Source organism: Hakea prostrata, chromosome 11 (genome assembly GCF_041222555.1).
Source record: "Hakea prostrata isolate BN-2017 chromosome 11, UWA_Hpros_2, whole genome shotgun sequence".
NCBI lineage: Eukaryota > Viridiplantae > Streptophyta > Magnoliopsida > Proteales > Proteaceae > Hakea > Hakea prostrata.
The window spans coordinates 23,993,870-24,009,118 of NC_142610.1; the positions used below are offsets into that span (position 1 = coordinate 23,993,870).

The window sequence follows — 15,249 nt, forward strand, 5'->3', positions numbered from 1 at the left end:
TCGAGATGGTCGAATTGATATCTCCAAAATTTAGATCGAAACCTGTAACTTTTTCGAAATAATTGGAATTTTGTTTCGGTTTTAAAAAATGCAGGCATTTCGGTCAAAAATTTGACAATTTCGACCGAAATTTCTTCTATGTTGATGAACTATATCAAATAAGAATAAATGAATGTAGTAATCTTACATTTTACTTTCCTCTATGATAATGTGATGCCAAATAAGTGCCTTGTCCATCTAATGATTCATCGATTCCTAATTCTAAAATGACTAACTATTAAATTTGTATGTGGCTTTGTAGAATAAAATTTGATTAAAAAGAATCAAGAAAAAATATTATTATTTACAAAATGTAAAAAAAGTGACCACTTTGGCGTCTAGGTGGCAATAAGGCGCACAAGGCAACAAAGCGGTAGTGTTTAGGCGAAAAAGCAGCTGAAAAGCTGCATGTTAACAAAGCGGTGGCAAATAAGGTGGACGCTTTGAAAACCATGGTGAAGGGTGTAATAAGGGTTAGCGGGGATATTGTGGTGGATGAGAAAAGACTAGGTGGGGGAGGCAAAGGTGGAAGGAACTCCAAGTGGTCGTTGAATGGCGAGGGATATGTCCCTTGAACCAAACCAAGGGGTACTAGGGGATGGTTTGACTTGGGGAGCGCACAAGGTTCTAAGAGGAGGAGGTGGTGAAAGGGATTTAGGGGCAGAGGGAAGACCAAATCTGTGTGATACTCATGGGGAAAGGGAAGGGTGAAACCAAATGCTATTGGAGATGGATGTGGAGAGGGTTGTGATTTGGGATTATGGAACTCATATATAGTGTAGGGACCAAAATGGTTATAAAGAAGGCTTAACAGAAGCTAAGAGTTGAGCCAGAAGGAGAAGGTAGAGCCACTACAAATCAAGGTGAAAGTAGCAGAGAGGGCTTTGCACTTAGGGAAAAGGAAGATGAGAAATTGGTCCGTGTTGAATTGAATAATCCTAGAGAGGACCTTTAGGGCAAGGGTGAAGAGGAAAGTGGAAAGAGGGCACCCTTGGCGAATGTCAAGGTGGGACAGAAAGAAGCCAGTAGGGGAGCAGTTAGTGATGATGGAGAAGAATGGGGGTGGAAATGCACACTTCAATCTACTAAATAAAAGAGGGTGGAAATCCCATAATGAAGAAAACATCACTAATGAAGTCCCAACAGAGGGAGTCAAATGCCCTATGGAGGTTGACCTTCAAGAGGGCTGCAGGGGAGTGCGACAAGTGATCAAAACCACGGATGGATATCATTGACAATGCTTTTACCGAAGATGAAAGCATATTGATTTTACCAAGATGTAGGCGACCACCTCGGAACCTTTTAGCTTGGTTCAACAAGGCAATCTACTAGCGACATATGTGTAAAGGGTCACCTGGACCCTTAGGACCATGTTCTACCTTCTTTTTAAAATTTTTATATTACATTGGTTGATGTTTTTGGGTTTATTTAATTGTAATGTGTTAAGACACCAATTTTGAGGGATGTGCATAGCAAGCTTAGAGTACTAGGGTGTTGTAGGGGATCAACTCCTAATAAGGGAATTAGTTGGTTGTGTCAGGAGAATGTTGAGGGTATAAAATTGGAAAATGTGTGTTCATATGAGGGGGGGGGGGGATTTTGGTGTTAGTGTTTGGAGTTGGGACGAGCTTGACTTGTAACAGAGGGAAAGACTCTTTGGATTTGGGGTAAATTAGTTTAGCAGGTTTGGGGAATTTGTGTTATTGGATTGGTTGTTTGTTGATCCCCTACAACACCCTAGTACTCTAAGCCTACTGTGAATGTCCCTCATAATTGGTGTCTTAATGACATTCTTGGGATAGTAGCTATTTTTCACTGAGGTTAATTTTGTTGTAGGTTTTTATTTTATTTTATTATTGTTGTGGAGTGGATCAGCTTTCTGGACCCACCCCGAATCCTTCAATGGTTCCGTTTCTCCTTAGCCTCCTGACAGACAAAAGAAGAGTGAGAGTGGGCCGCCTCTGAGGATGGGAAGCCACCTCCAATGATTAAGTCAGCCTTTAACGGAGGAGATGAGAATGAAGACTAGCAAAGTAAATGCAAAAGGTGGAAGAAGGAATGTTTCTCAAGGAGTTATGGAGGAGAATAATGGCTGGCCTATGATGACCGACCGACTCTCTATCGCGTTGCTCAACGGTGGAGATGGCTTCTGAGGTTTGGAGACGTCGCCCTCTGACGGTTGCAGACCTTGGGCTGCTGCAAACACCTTTTGTCATCAAGGAGTCAACTTTGAGTATCGTCCTGATGCGACCTTAGTCCATGGTTAAGGAGACAAAAAGTGGTGATGCTGTCCTTGCCGTAGTCTTAAAGCGAATGTTGGGCTTCCAAGCTGTCTCTTATCACTACACAGCCTTCGAGACATCAATTGCTGAAATTAATGCTATGGGACATCTCAAACGAGGAGATACCAAGGATCCCCTAAAGGCCACTGGTCCTGCTAGGGCGTCTGGACTTGTCAGCGAGTCTTTCCTGCGTCGCCTTCTGTCATCCGAGAAGCCTCCTAATCCAATTGTTATGCAACATCTTCTTGAACCGCCAAGCCGCCTGGTTGGTTCTTAATTGAACCATTATTATTTGGTGGTCCCTTTCGGGTTACCCATAACATTAGCCCCCTAATCTTTGTGGCGCTTTCCAGCTACAAAGAATATCACCGAGATCGAAGGGCCAATTTCGTCATCGGTTATCCGAAAAGTCCCCTTGGCACTTTCCGTCCTTTGCACGAAGTCGACCGAGGCGACTCCCAATGTTCCTGTGTGAATGGGTGCCAACTGTCCCTAAGGTTATCGTCAGGGACGACTCTGCACACGTCGCTTACCGAAGTGATGCTTTGGGCGAAGAGACGTACTCGAGTGGCGCTTCAGAGTATTCATTGAATTTGGTCTTGGAGCTCTGCGCTTTATTTAAAGCTGCCTCGGATTGGGTTTACCCTGAAAAAAATTCCTGCTGCCATTTTTTCAAGCATCGTTGCAGAGCTTCAAGCAAGGCGTTTCTTCGTCTGGGTAAGTTATATTTTTCTTCTAGAACCATGGGTAGGAAACTAGTAAAGAAGCACAGTCTTGTCTCGGCTTCCGGCGCTCCTCCCTCTTCGGATCTGTGGGCAAAACATGGGATCTCCGGTGATCCTTTCATAGATAAATCCCTTTCTGCAACCTCCATCGCTACTGCGACCGTGGGGCCTACCGCAAAACTTCCGGCGGTCTCCCATAGAGGCGCAACTTCGGCGCCTCCCAGGATCAGGGGTTCGACTTTAGGAGTCGTCCCCTCGAGTCCTCCAGTTTGTGATGATGTTGATGACTCGCCTACTTTTGGGCCGTTGTCCTTCCTCAGTCTTCTTCATCCACATCATGTCCAGCTGATGAAGATTACCTTCAAGATTCCTGACAAGTTTCCTGTCAGGCTTCCTGGCCCTCGTGAAAGGGCATATTTGCTGAGGGAGAGCGAGATCCCTCTTTATTTCGACTCCATGTTAGGCGGTTTAAGGCTTCCCCTTTGCGCTTTCGCTATGCAAGTTCTTTTTTATTTTGGACTGAACCCTGGGATGCTGGCACCCAATGGTTGGAGGAGCCTCGTTGGCTTTATGGGATACTGTAAGAGTATGAACGTCGACTGCAATTTGAATGTCTTTAGATCTGTCTACTCCCTCAAAGCCCTTGAGCAGGAGGGCTGGTTTAGCTTCTGTAAACGGGGCACTTCTTCTCTGAAATTTCACATCTTCGAGGAGGGAACCCTTCCTACCAGCCATAAAAGGTGGAAAGTTAGGTTCATCGCCTGCCGCGTTCCCTCTGATAGCTTCATTCTAGGCTGGCCTTCTCTGAGTCAGAAGTCCGTCCGACAAATGAATATTAAACCCTCGCTGAGCAAGGAAGAGGCAAGGCTTTTCTCCCTCTTCGCAGCAGGGAAAGGGACCCCCATTCATGGCCGAGAGATGAAGTTTGAAGCCTCTCTAGTTCTCTGGGAAGTCATGGCTGGTAAGTCCTTGAGCCCTCGTGCTTTTTTCCTCATTTTTTGTTGTCGGCATTACTTTGACATATGTATGCTTTTGCAGATCCAGAGATGTCCCTCAACAAAGATTTTCTTTTCCGGCGCTATATGGATTCTTGTGCCGCAGCCAAGAGGGAACAAGAAAAAACCAATGGGACAGGAGCAGGGTCCTCATCACCAGCGCTCGACCTTCCCAGTCCCGTGGCCAGGGTCCCTCCGGATTCAGAGCTAAAAACAACATACGATATCAACCGAGAAGCAATCGAGGAGAATGCGGGCCATACCGAGGAGATTGAGGAAACGCCTAAAGAGGAGGAAATGCCCCTCGTCCGCCATAAACGCCAAGGTTCCTCTCTTTCTGATAAAGGCAAGACGAAGGTGGTCCGTTTTGAGAAGCCCCCTGCTCTCGAACCTCAATCAGCTCCAGAGCAGTCTCCTTCAGGAGTGGTACCCATCCGTGGAGTGCCAGCTGAAGAATTTAGAAAGGACTCCAGTCTTCCAACTGTTGCCCTTCCGAATCCTCTTGATCAAACCCTTCCAGTTGCCGAGACCGTCACTTCTGATGCCGGGGTTGCCTCTGTCACTGAAGCCGCATCCATGCAGGAAGTTGGGTCTCCAAGCTTGGTTGCCGCCAGTGGAAGGGCGGTACCTGTTGAGGATGCTTCACCTTCGCTCCCCCTCGATGGGTTCCGCAGTGGGAGCTCTTTTAGGGGGACAAAATTTTGGGAAATCCCATTAAGGCAGGAGTGTGGGCAAAGGGTGCCACGACTTCTGCCGATCAAAGGGCTTGTGACGATTTGCATCCTTCGGAACTTCACTCGCACTTCGTCGAGTAAGGACTATATTCCGACTTACATTTGGTGTTTTCGTTTCTTTTTGGTGAGCCCTCTTGAACAGTCTTTCTCCGCAGGCACTTGTATGGCTCTCTAAGCCTCTTGGAGTCATATACGAGGAAATATAGGGCTTTAGTTCTGGACCGCTCTAGTGTTACCCGTGATCTAAATTTTCAGCTGGGGAGGAACAGGGCCCTCCAATCAGATCTTGAAAGAGTTTTCTCAGAAGCTGAAGAGTCCAAGAAAGAACTGGAGAAGGCCAAAGAGGATTTGAGCAAGGTCCGCTCGAACTGCGACTACTACCGGAGAAGTAGAGACAGAGCCCGAGGAGAGGTCGAGTCAGCAAAGCAAAAGGGAAAAGATGCTCTAGCTGCCCAGGCTGCGCTGATAGAAGAGATGAATTCCGAATTGTCGCAGCTTCGTAATGATAAAGAGGCCGCTGATGACACGATAATTGAGCTCCAAAAAGAGATTAAGTCCATCTTTACCTCTCACTTCAAATTATCTGCCGAGAGGGACCGATTGGTTGCCGAGAAAGATCGATTGGCTGCTAACTTGACGATTTCCGAGAAGTCTGTTCAGGAGTTAATCACACGCAACTCTCACGATTCCGAGGAGATCATTAATGAGTACAAGGCTTCGGAAGACTTCCAGGCTGAGCTCGCCAGCAAGGCCATTCCTGGCTTTGAAATGGGCTTGGACACGGCCTTTGATCTTATGGTGAAGAGTTTGCCGGAGGAATCTTTGCGATTGGTCTGTAAAGGTTCTCCCTTCGATGCTCGTACTTGCGAGAGGCTAAAGATTCCAGTTTTCAACTGGCTTCAAGAACAGGCTCTAGGGACGCCTTTTCCAGAAGTTGACACCTCTCCTTCCGGCGCCTTACCTTCGATTTCTGAAGATAATCTAGGACAGACTACTTCTCCTCCCCTTCCCCCAAACGATTTACCAACTGAAAAGTAATTGTAAGTAATTTCTGACCTTTTTGATGTGGAAGGGAAGTAATTGTAAGTAATTGTAGTTTTTGATGCTCTTTGTAAACTTAGTCTTCAAGCAAGTGCTTTCATACAAGGGATTCTTCTGAAGTTGTACTTTTTGCTCAGTTCTCTGATAAAACTTTCTTAGGTGCATGGCATTCCACACACGAGTGAGATCTCTGTTTGTTTCAATTTCTCTGAGCTTGTAGGTTCCCGGTTGTAGTTCTAGGACGACCAAGTAAGGGCCTTCCCTTCTTGGGGATAGCTTGTTCCTTTGCCTTGGGGCTGAGACATCGGCTTGTTAGAGAACCAAATCTCCTTGCTGAAAAGTCTTGCTTCTTACTCTTGAGTTATAGTATTTTGCTAATTTCTTTTGGTAAGCTACATTTCTGTAGAGAGCCGCTTCTCGGATTTCGTCAATGAATTCCAAGTTCGCTCTAAGTCCTTCTTCATTCTGATTTTCTTCAAAGCATTTCGATCTCAAGGAATCTACCAGTACTTCCACTGGGATCAAAGCTTCTAACCCATAGGACAGCTTGAAGGGAGTTTCCCCCGTTGGAGTTCTTGACGAAGTCCGATAAGCCCAAAGGACATGGGGGAGCTCATCCACCCATTGTTTTTGGCTTTCTTCCAACCGTCCTTTGATGCCATCTAGCAACGTCCTGTTGGTAACTTCCACATGTCCATTACATTGGGGATATGCATACCAACGCCTTTCTGAAGTCGATGTGATTAGTCTTATAGAAAGTTTTAAAGGCAGGGTTGTCAAATTGAGTTCCATTGTCGGTCAACACTATCTTTGGCAAACCGAACCGGTATATGATTTTGTTGAGGACAAACTTCTCCATCTATTTTTCCGTGATAGTGGCCACTGCTTTCACCTCCACCCATTTGGTGAAGTAGTCGATTGCCACAATCATGAATTTTCTTCCCCCAGATGCCGGAGGGAATGGTCCTAGCAGATCCATTCCCCATCTTGCGAAAGGAATGGGGCTGAGGATTGATACCAAAGGAACCGCAGGGGCTTTCTGGACTGAGGAATGTGTGGCAAGGTTCGCAGTGACGAACGTAATCCTGCGCATCCTTCACCATAGTTGGCAAGTAGAGTCCTTGCCTCAAGATTTTGAAGGCTAAGGCCCTAGCCCCCATGTGAGCTCTGCAAATGCCGTCGTGTACTTCTGCCAATGCGTACTTGGCACCCGCGGGACCGACACACTTCAGAAGAGGTCCCTCGACCGATCTTTTGTACAAGACTCCATCCACCAAGGTGAATTTCGCAGCGTGTCTTTTCAAAATGTTGGCCTGGGTCAGATCTTCGGGCAATCGGTCTTGTTTTATGTACGCTACCAGTTCATCCATCCAGGTTGGCTCTGACTCTTCAATCTCCATAATGTCCAAGGCATCGATGCTGGGTTCGTAGAGGACTTCCTGATATACTGAAGCTTTTATTTCTGTGATGCCAGTGAAAGCCAGCTTGGCTAAGAAGTCGGCTCTAGAATTCTCATCTCTAGGAATCTGAAAGAACTCGCATCGATCAAATTGGAGCTTTAAATTGTTTGCCATGTTCAGATAATGTGCCATTTTTTCTCCTCTGGCCTCGTAATTACCTTTCACTTGACTAATTATCAATTGGGAATCGCTGTGGATTTGTAGATTTTGAACACGCAGCGAAGCTGCCAGACGGAGGCCTGCCAGCAATGCTTCGTACTCAGCGACATTGTTGGTTGCCGGGAAAGCGAAGCGCAGCGTGGAGTTAATGACAAATCCACTTGGGCTTTCCAGCACCAAACCGGCTCTGCTCCCTGTGGCATTTCTTGCTCCGTCTACGAGCAAAGTCCAAATCTCCATTGGTTTTTCTTTATTTTTCCCATCATCCCATCCAGCCGCAGATTCGACAATGAAGTCTGCTAAAGCCTGGCCTTTGATTGCAGTTCTCGGTTGGAACTCAACTTGGTGTTTGCTCAACTCCATAGCCCAAACGACCATTCTCTCCGCCAAGTCTGGTCGATGAAGGATCTTCTTCAAAGGAGCATTTGTGAGAATAGTTACTGGGTGAGCTTGGAAGTAAGGCCTTAGCTTCCTGATAGACACTATCATGGCTAGGGCTAACTTCTCGATTTCGGGGTACCGGTTTTCAGCATCCAAGAGGACATGGGAAACATAATAAACAGGGCTTCGGATGCCTTCATCTTCTTGAATCAAAACAGAGCTTACAGCTTTTGGGGATGATGTAAGATACATAAACAGGTTTTTCTTGGGGGTTGGACATACCAGAATGGGGGAAGAGCTTAGCTTATCCTTCAATTCTTCAAAGGCATTCTGACACTCATCCTTCCAGATCATCTCTGCCGTAGTGTTAAGGGTTCTCAGAGCTGCGAAGAAGGGTTGGCAGCGCTCACCAGATTTAGCTAGGAAACGGCTCAGAGCGGCTACCCTTCCTATCAGACACTGAATTTCCTTCATGGTTTGCAGCGGCTGCATGTCAAGAATTGCTTTGATTTTCTCAGGATTTGCTTCTATGCCTCTCTGTGAAACCATGAATCCGAGGAACTTTCCAGATGATACTCCGAAGGCGCACTTCTCGGGATTTAGACGCATCTTGTGCTCTCGGAGGATGCTAAAGACTTCTGCCAAGTCGCGGATGTGGTCATTGGGATCAATGCTTTTGATCAGCATATCAGCTACGTAGACCTCCATGTTTCTTCCAATTTGTTTGTTGAAGATTTTGTTGACAGTTCGCTGATAAGTTGCACCGGCGTTCTTTAGACCAAAGGCATCACCTTTTAATAATAACTTTCCCGGTTGGTCATAAACGCGGTGTGAACCTCATCCTCTGGTGCCATCAATATCTGAATGTAACCAGAATAGGCGTCCATGAAGCTTAACGCCTCGTGTCCCGCAGTAGCATCGATCAATAGATCAATCCTTGGTAAAGGATAACAGTCTTTCGGGCAAGCTTTATCGAGGTCAGTGTAATCAGTGCACATTCTCCACTTCCCGCTGGCCTTTTTCACCATTACTACATTGGCTAACTATTAAGGGCATTCGATCGGCGAGATGAAGCCTGATCTTGCAAGTTTCTCCGTTTCTGTTTGGATGGCAATCTGCTTCTTGGTGGAGAAATTTCTCCTTCTCTGGGATAACGGGGGAAGCCCCTTGTTGATCCATAAATGGTGCTCTGCTATGCTCTGATTGATTCTAGGCATATCCTTGGCCGACCAAGCAAAGACATCAGCATTCTGGGATAGAAAGGAAGTCAATTCTTTCTTGAAAGCCTCTGGTTGCTCCGAACCAATGCTAGTTTCCCTTTCCGGGTGCTCTGAACTCAGGGGAACTTTTTCTAGCTTCTCTACAGGCTCGCCGCGCTGTATTTGGTTCTCATCCCTATCATCGCGCACTTCCACAGCAAAAGTTGCTCCTATGACAGGAGCTGCTGGTTGTTTTCGGATGAAGTTCAGATAACATATCTTGGACTGCCTTTGGTCCGTCTTGCAGGTACCTATTCACTCAAGAGTATGGAATTTCATCATCATATGTCTGGGTGAGATGATTGTTCCCAATGTTGTGAGGGTTGGTCGTCCCAGAATGATGTTGTATGCTGAGAGATTTCGTACGACCATAAACATGGTAGGCATGGTTACCTTCTGGGGAAAAGTTCCTACAGTCAGATCCAGTTGGATATTGCCTTCGACTGTTGTAGAACTTCCCGCAAAGCTGCTGTTGGCTGAAGGGCTTCTTGGTCTATCTTGAGCATCCGAAATGCATCAAGAGACAGGATATCTGCTGAGGATCCCGTGTCTACCAAGACTCGATAAATCATGTGATTCGCCAGCCGCGGCTTGATGACTAAGGCGTCATCGTGCGGAGTACTGACATCAATAAGCTCCTTCTCGGCAAAGGTGATGGGCTTGCTCTGAACAAAATGAGTGACAACAGTGGGTTCCACGGTGCTAACGACACGTGTTTGCTGCCTCATCTGGTTAACTGATCAGGGATTGGGCCTCCTGAATATTGTGTTTATTTAAGGGAGTTCCTCATCCCTGGGGGTCATCGGAGCCTTCCCTCGAGATCTGGCGTCTTCGGCCGGGGGAGTGCGGCTGCGCCTCCTGGGAGGTGGTGATGGCTCTCGACGATGAAAACCTTTCACGTGTTGATCTAACCGTCCTCTGGCTATCAACTTTTCAATCTCTATCTTCAACATCCGGCAACTTTTCCTGGTGGTACTAACAGAACCTTGACATGTCGGGTCTGTTTTGGGGTTTCGCCACGATTTTTCCGGGTGTCCTCAAGAGTTTGGAATCTCCCGAATCACGAATCTGCATCATGACCACGGATCGTGACTTGTTGAGAGGGGTAAAGGCTTCATCGTCCTCATCAATCACTTTCCTATTGCGCCAGTCCTGTCGAGGTTTGACATCCTTCTTTGCGTAGCGAGGTTTGGAGCTAGACTCAAGAGTTTTCCTGGCAAGAGGACCCTCCTGGTCCCTGAAGTGGCTTCGGTTTGCTTCCAGAACCTCCTCCACAGTCGCCATTTCATACCCCAAGTCGAGGAGTTCGGCTAAGGTTTTTGGCTTCTTTTCAACAATAGAGGTGATCAGCTTCTCACTGGTCATAGCTCTTTTGAACGCCGTGAACGCCACCTTGTCATCAAGATCTTTGATCAATATGGAAATATTGTTGAAACGAGAGATAAAATCTCTGATGGACTCCTGCCGGCCTTGCTTAAGAGCCAGCAAGTTGTCCTCTGTTTTGTCCTTCTTGATGTCACTCTTAAACCTTGCTGCAAAGGCATACACCAACTCCGTAAAGTTGTGTATGGAGTGCTTGGGAAGTCTAGAGAACCAAGTAGTGGCCGGGCCCGTCAGAGATGTCGGGAAGCATCTGCACTTGATGGAGTCTCCACCTCCACACATCGTCATGATTGAAGTGAAATGACTTATGTGGGCCATAGGGTCCGTAGTCCCGTTATATGAAGTGAAAGTGGGGGTACGGAACCCTACGGGTAAAGGAGCCACCATTATCTCCGGGATGAAGGGATCTTGACTTAGTACCAGCTGTACTTCGTCTGGGACCTTATCCAGTTGAAAGAGGCGCTCGTTGATGTCCTGAACTTGGCGATACAAGCTTTCATTGCGAATAGACCCAGAGGGGTCCGAAGACTCACCACTTCGGTGAGGGCCCTTGGATTCCGCCACCTGCTCCTTCATGGGTCGTCTGACTCTCGTCGTCTGAGCACGCTTAGTGATAACTCCTGGACAAGAGAATGTATCGTTGAGAGCTCCCAGCTTGTCGAAGACAGAGCTGTTACCCCCTTTTCTAGTAACTTTGGTCTTTTTCTTTTCTTTCTGGCTTGACCGTCTTCGACGGCGTGTGTTACCATCGTCCCTTAGGGCCCTATCACCTGCATCTGCCTGGGTAGGGTTACCAGTTCCATGAAGACTGGTTGGAGGGATAGGAGAGGACACAAAATGGCCTCCCTGTGCCGCCATGGAGTGCAAAGAGCTGAGCATCTCGAACATCATCTGCTGCATGTTAGGCTGCATCTCCGGGTTGGAAATCGGAGAAGGAGCGAACCCTGGTGGAGGAAGATCAGCGGGAGGATCGATAGGGGGGATCTCCAACTGATCACGTCCCATGGTGGGTTGTCTGTCCTTAGAAATTCCTGGACCCGTCTTTTGTTTAGCACCCTTCTTCTTATGTCGTAGGGGGTCCTGAGATTGGAACACCCGCTCTGGTGATTTGTCTCCAGCCATTCCAGTAACTAGGTTGTAGGGACAGCGATTGAGCTTTTTGTCAGCGTTTCGCATAGACGGCGCCAAATGTTGTGGAGTGGATCAGGTTTCGGGACCAACCCCAAATCCTTCAATGGTTTCGTTTCTCCTTAGCCTCCTGACAGACAAAATAAGAGTGAGAGTGGGTCGCCTCTGAGGATGGGAAGCCACCTCCAATGATTAAGGCAGTCTTTAATGGAGGAGATGAGAATCAAGACTAGCAAAGTAAATGCAAAAGGTGGATGAAGGAATGTTTCTCAAGGAGTTATGGAGGAGAATAATGGCTGGAGAAAGCTCTGGTTATACTTGGGAACCCCGTCCCTATTTATAGCGAACTTGTGACCTTTTCTCGTCTATGATGACCGACCGGCTCTCTATCGCGCTGCTCAACGGTGGAGATGGCTTTTGAGGTTTGGAGACGTCGCCCTTTGACGGTTGCAGACCCTGGGCTGCTGCAAACACCTTTTGTCTTCAAGGAGTCAACTTTGAGTATCGTCCTGATGCGACCTTAGTCTGTGGTTGAGGAGACAAAAAGTGGTGATGCTGTTCTTGCCGTAGTCTTAGAGCGAATGTTGGGCTTCCAAGCTGTCTCTTATCACTGCACAGCCTTCTAGACATTAATTTCTGAAATTAATGCTATGGGACATCTCAAACGAGGAGATACCAAGGATCCCCTACAGGCCGCTGGTCTTGCCAGGCGTCTGGACTTGTCAGCGAGTCTTTCCTGTGTCGCCTTCTGTCATCCGAGAAGCCTCCTGATCCAGCTGTTATGCAACATCTTCTTGGACCGCCAAGCCGCCTGGTTGGTTCTTAATTGAACCATTATTATTTGGTGGTCCCTTTCGGATAACAATTATATATATATATATATATATATATATTATTTAAACACACATTAGGGCATCAATAGGATCGCATGAATTAGAAAAGAAGAAAAGAAAGAGATGCCGCAGCCCTTCTCTGGGATCCAGCGATGGCCCCTCTCTCTCTCACGGTAATCCTCTTCCCGCCTCTCTTTATTTGCGTGAAAGATCCCTTTTTCCCAACCCCCCCTTCTCTTTATTTGTGTGAAAGATCCCCTTCTCTCTGCCCCCCCCCCCCCGGGGTGTCTTCTTTATTCTCTCCCTTTTTTGTATGGAAGTCTCCCTGCTGCCTATTTCCCTTTTTTTTTCCCTCCCTTCACCCTGTTGACAGCCTTGCTGTCCCACCCCTTGTTTCTTCCTTTTTTTTTTTTTTTCTTTTTCCTTTCTCTTAACCACTTGCTTGCAGGATTATAACGCTGCTGCTTCTGTTTCTTCTAATTTTTATTTGTATGGAAGTCTCCCTGCTGCCTATTTCCCCTCCCTTCACCCTGTTGACAGCCTTGCTATCCCACCCCTTGTTTCTTCTTTTCTTTTTTTTTTTCTTAACAACTTGCTTGCAGGATTCTTTTCCTACCCCTGTTACAGTAATGCTGCTGCCTTTGTTTCTTCTAATTTTTATTTTTCTCTCTTTGCTCGAGCTTGACAGTACACTGCTGCAATCTTTTCTTGCTTTCTAGTTCTTAGTTTCTTGCATTCTTTCATCTTAAACCCTATCACTGGATTTTCCAGATTTGTGCCACTTCATAGTTTTGGAAATTTTCTTTTATTGGGACTGCTGACTGCAATTCTTTATTTATTTTCTTTTGCTAATCCTAATTGATGCCTTATTTGTTGGTGGTTAGATTTGGGGTAGGTCTTTGACATTGAATGTGATATTTATTCTTTAATGGAATGAAAGATCAGTCCATATGAATTGTTGCTATGGCTTCTTATTTTGAATATAATGCTCCCAATCCCCCTACCTATGTGAGTGGTTCATCCATGCTTGACATCTGAGTTTTATTTCCTTAAATCTTTATGATGTTTGCACTTTATTTATATTATTGATTGCTGGTTAATATTCTATCTTAGATTTCTTGCTAGTAGTGTGTGAGCACTGTGCAATTCCCATCCCCCATACTAGTGTCCTAAGTAAGTGGTGATCCAGTCCCCTTGTAAGTCAGTCCTACATCAATTTAATAGGATTCAAAACCTGGGTTGCATGTAAAAGACTCTCATAAATGGTAAACAGTAATGCGAGACGAGTGATCTGGTACATATTTTGCTGACAAATACTTTGAGTTTGTTCTGGAAGAAGTTTGGCTTGTTTGGCATGGGAGAATCTCAGCATTGGCTTTTGTTTTTGACATTAGTAGATAAAATCACATACTATTGCTTCTACAAGAACATGAAAAACCAATAGATGAACATCTTTACTGGATTGGTGTTACATATTTTCATAGTATTTGTATTTTAGTGCAATAAGTGATAACTCCTTGTTACTCAGATCTATATGAACATCAATAAAGTGCAATAAGTGATAACTCCTTGTTACTCAGATCTTTATGAACATCAATATGCAGATAAAAGCTAATAATGGGGAGATGTATGCTCTTTTCAACAAAAAATTCTCTTCATTTGCCCTATTTGAAGGGAAATCTAGTTCAAACTTCATCCCATACCAGGTTTCTCCAAGACACCACAGCAGAGATGATGATAAGAAATTTGTAGCCAGTTTAAGGACATGGTTGCTCAATTTTCAACTTGATGAAGGTACCCTCGTGCATGAACTGATCCAGATCTGCTCATTTCTTTTACTATCTGTTAAAATTGTTAAATCCTGCCTACTATTATGATTTTTAAATTTTTGTTGAATTGAAATACTTAATGTAGTTAAATAAAAAATTATGGAAACCACTTGATGTATCATCTGTAAAGTGGATAAATTAGTTAAAACTTTTTCTGTTATAATTTCAATTTTGCTGTTGGTTAATTATCCACTACTTCACATAAAGAAGTTTCCATACTACCCAAATATCTGCCACTTGGAGCTGTGTTTGTCCACACCATATGTACTACCCAAATATCTGCCATTTGGTGCTGTGTTTGTCCACACCATATTCTATTGGTTCCCAAGTTTCAGTCCTATTAGAAAACAAGCTTTAAATAATCAAAACAACAACTGAACTTGAACAAAGGAAAGAGAGAAGAAAAAGAAGAAGAGAACAGAGATGAAGAACCAGCAAAAGAGGCCTGCGATTCTAGCTAAAGAGTTTAGAATGCAGAGCCTTTTATTTATAGCTTCAAATGAATCTAATACAACTTGAGAGACAAGTAATTGTCCTCTAGAAAAAAAAAAAAAAAAAAAAATTACAGCTTTAGTAACTTTCTAGCTCCTAAAATATAAACTGCCACCAAAATATAAACTATCACCAAATTAGAAACTGTGCTTTCTAGAAACTCCCAAAATTTGTGTAGTAGGATTCCTATATTAGAAATAGAAAGTAGAGTAGCATCACTGGAAAATACTGTTCACGTGAACAGTAACATGAAGAATAAAACAGCCCAAAACTTGCGTATGCTTCAACACTCTGCCTTAAGCTGGAGCATACAAATCTCCCATGCCCAGGTTGCAACAGATAGACTGAAAACTTGGTTTGAACAGAGCATTGGTGAACAAATCAACTACTTGGTCAATAAAGCTTACAAAAGAAGTCGCTATAAGCTTCTTTTTGACTGCATCATGCCCAAAGTGACAATCTACCTCTATATGCTTCGTCTTCTTATTGAACATTGGATTACTAGTAAT

At 45.1% G+C, this 15,249-nt stretch overlaps 1 protein-coding gene across 2 annotated transcripts in view; it reads left to right on the top strand.

The window, feature by feature from the left end:
- Nucleotides 1-15,249, top strand: part of LOC149001046 (protection of telomeres protein 1b-like) — an 84,947-nt gene that overhangs the window by 35,529 nt on the left and 34,169 nt on the right. For both annotated transcript variants that reach the window (XM_089139354.1, XM_089139355.1), the window contains exon 3: nucleotides 14,024-14,213. In XM_089139354.1, coding sequence (XP_088995480.1) covers nucleotides 14,024-14,213 — 190 coding nt within the window. The remainder of the gene's footprint in view (nucleotides 1-14,023; nucleotides 14,214-15,249) is intronic.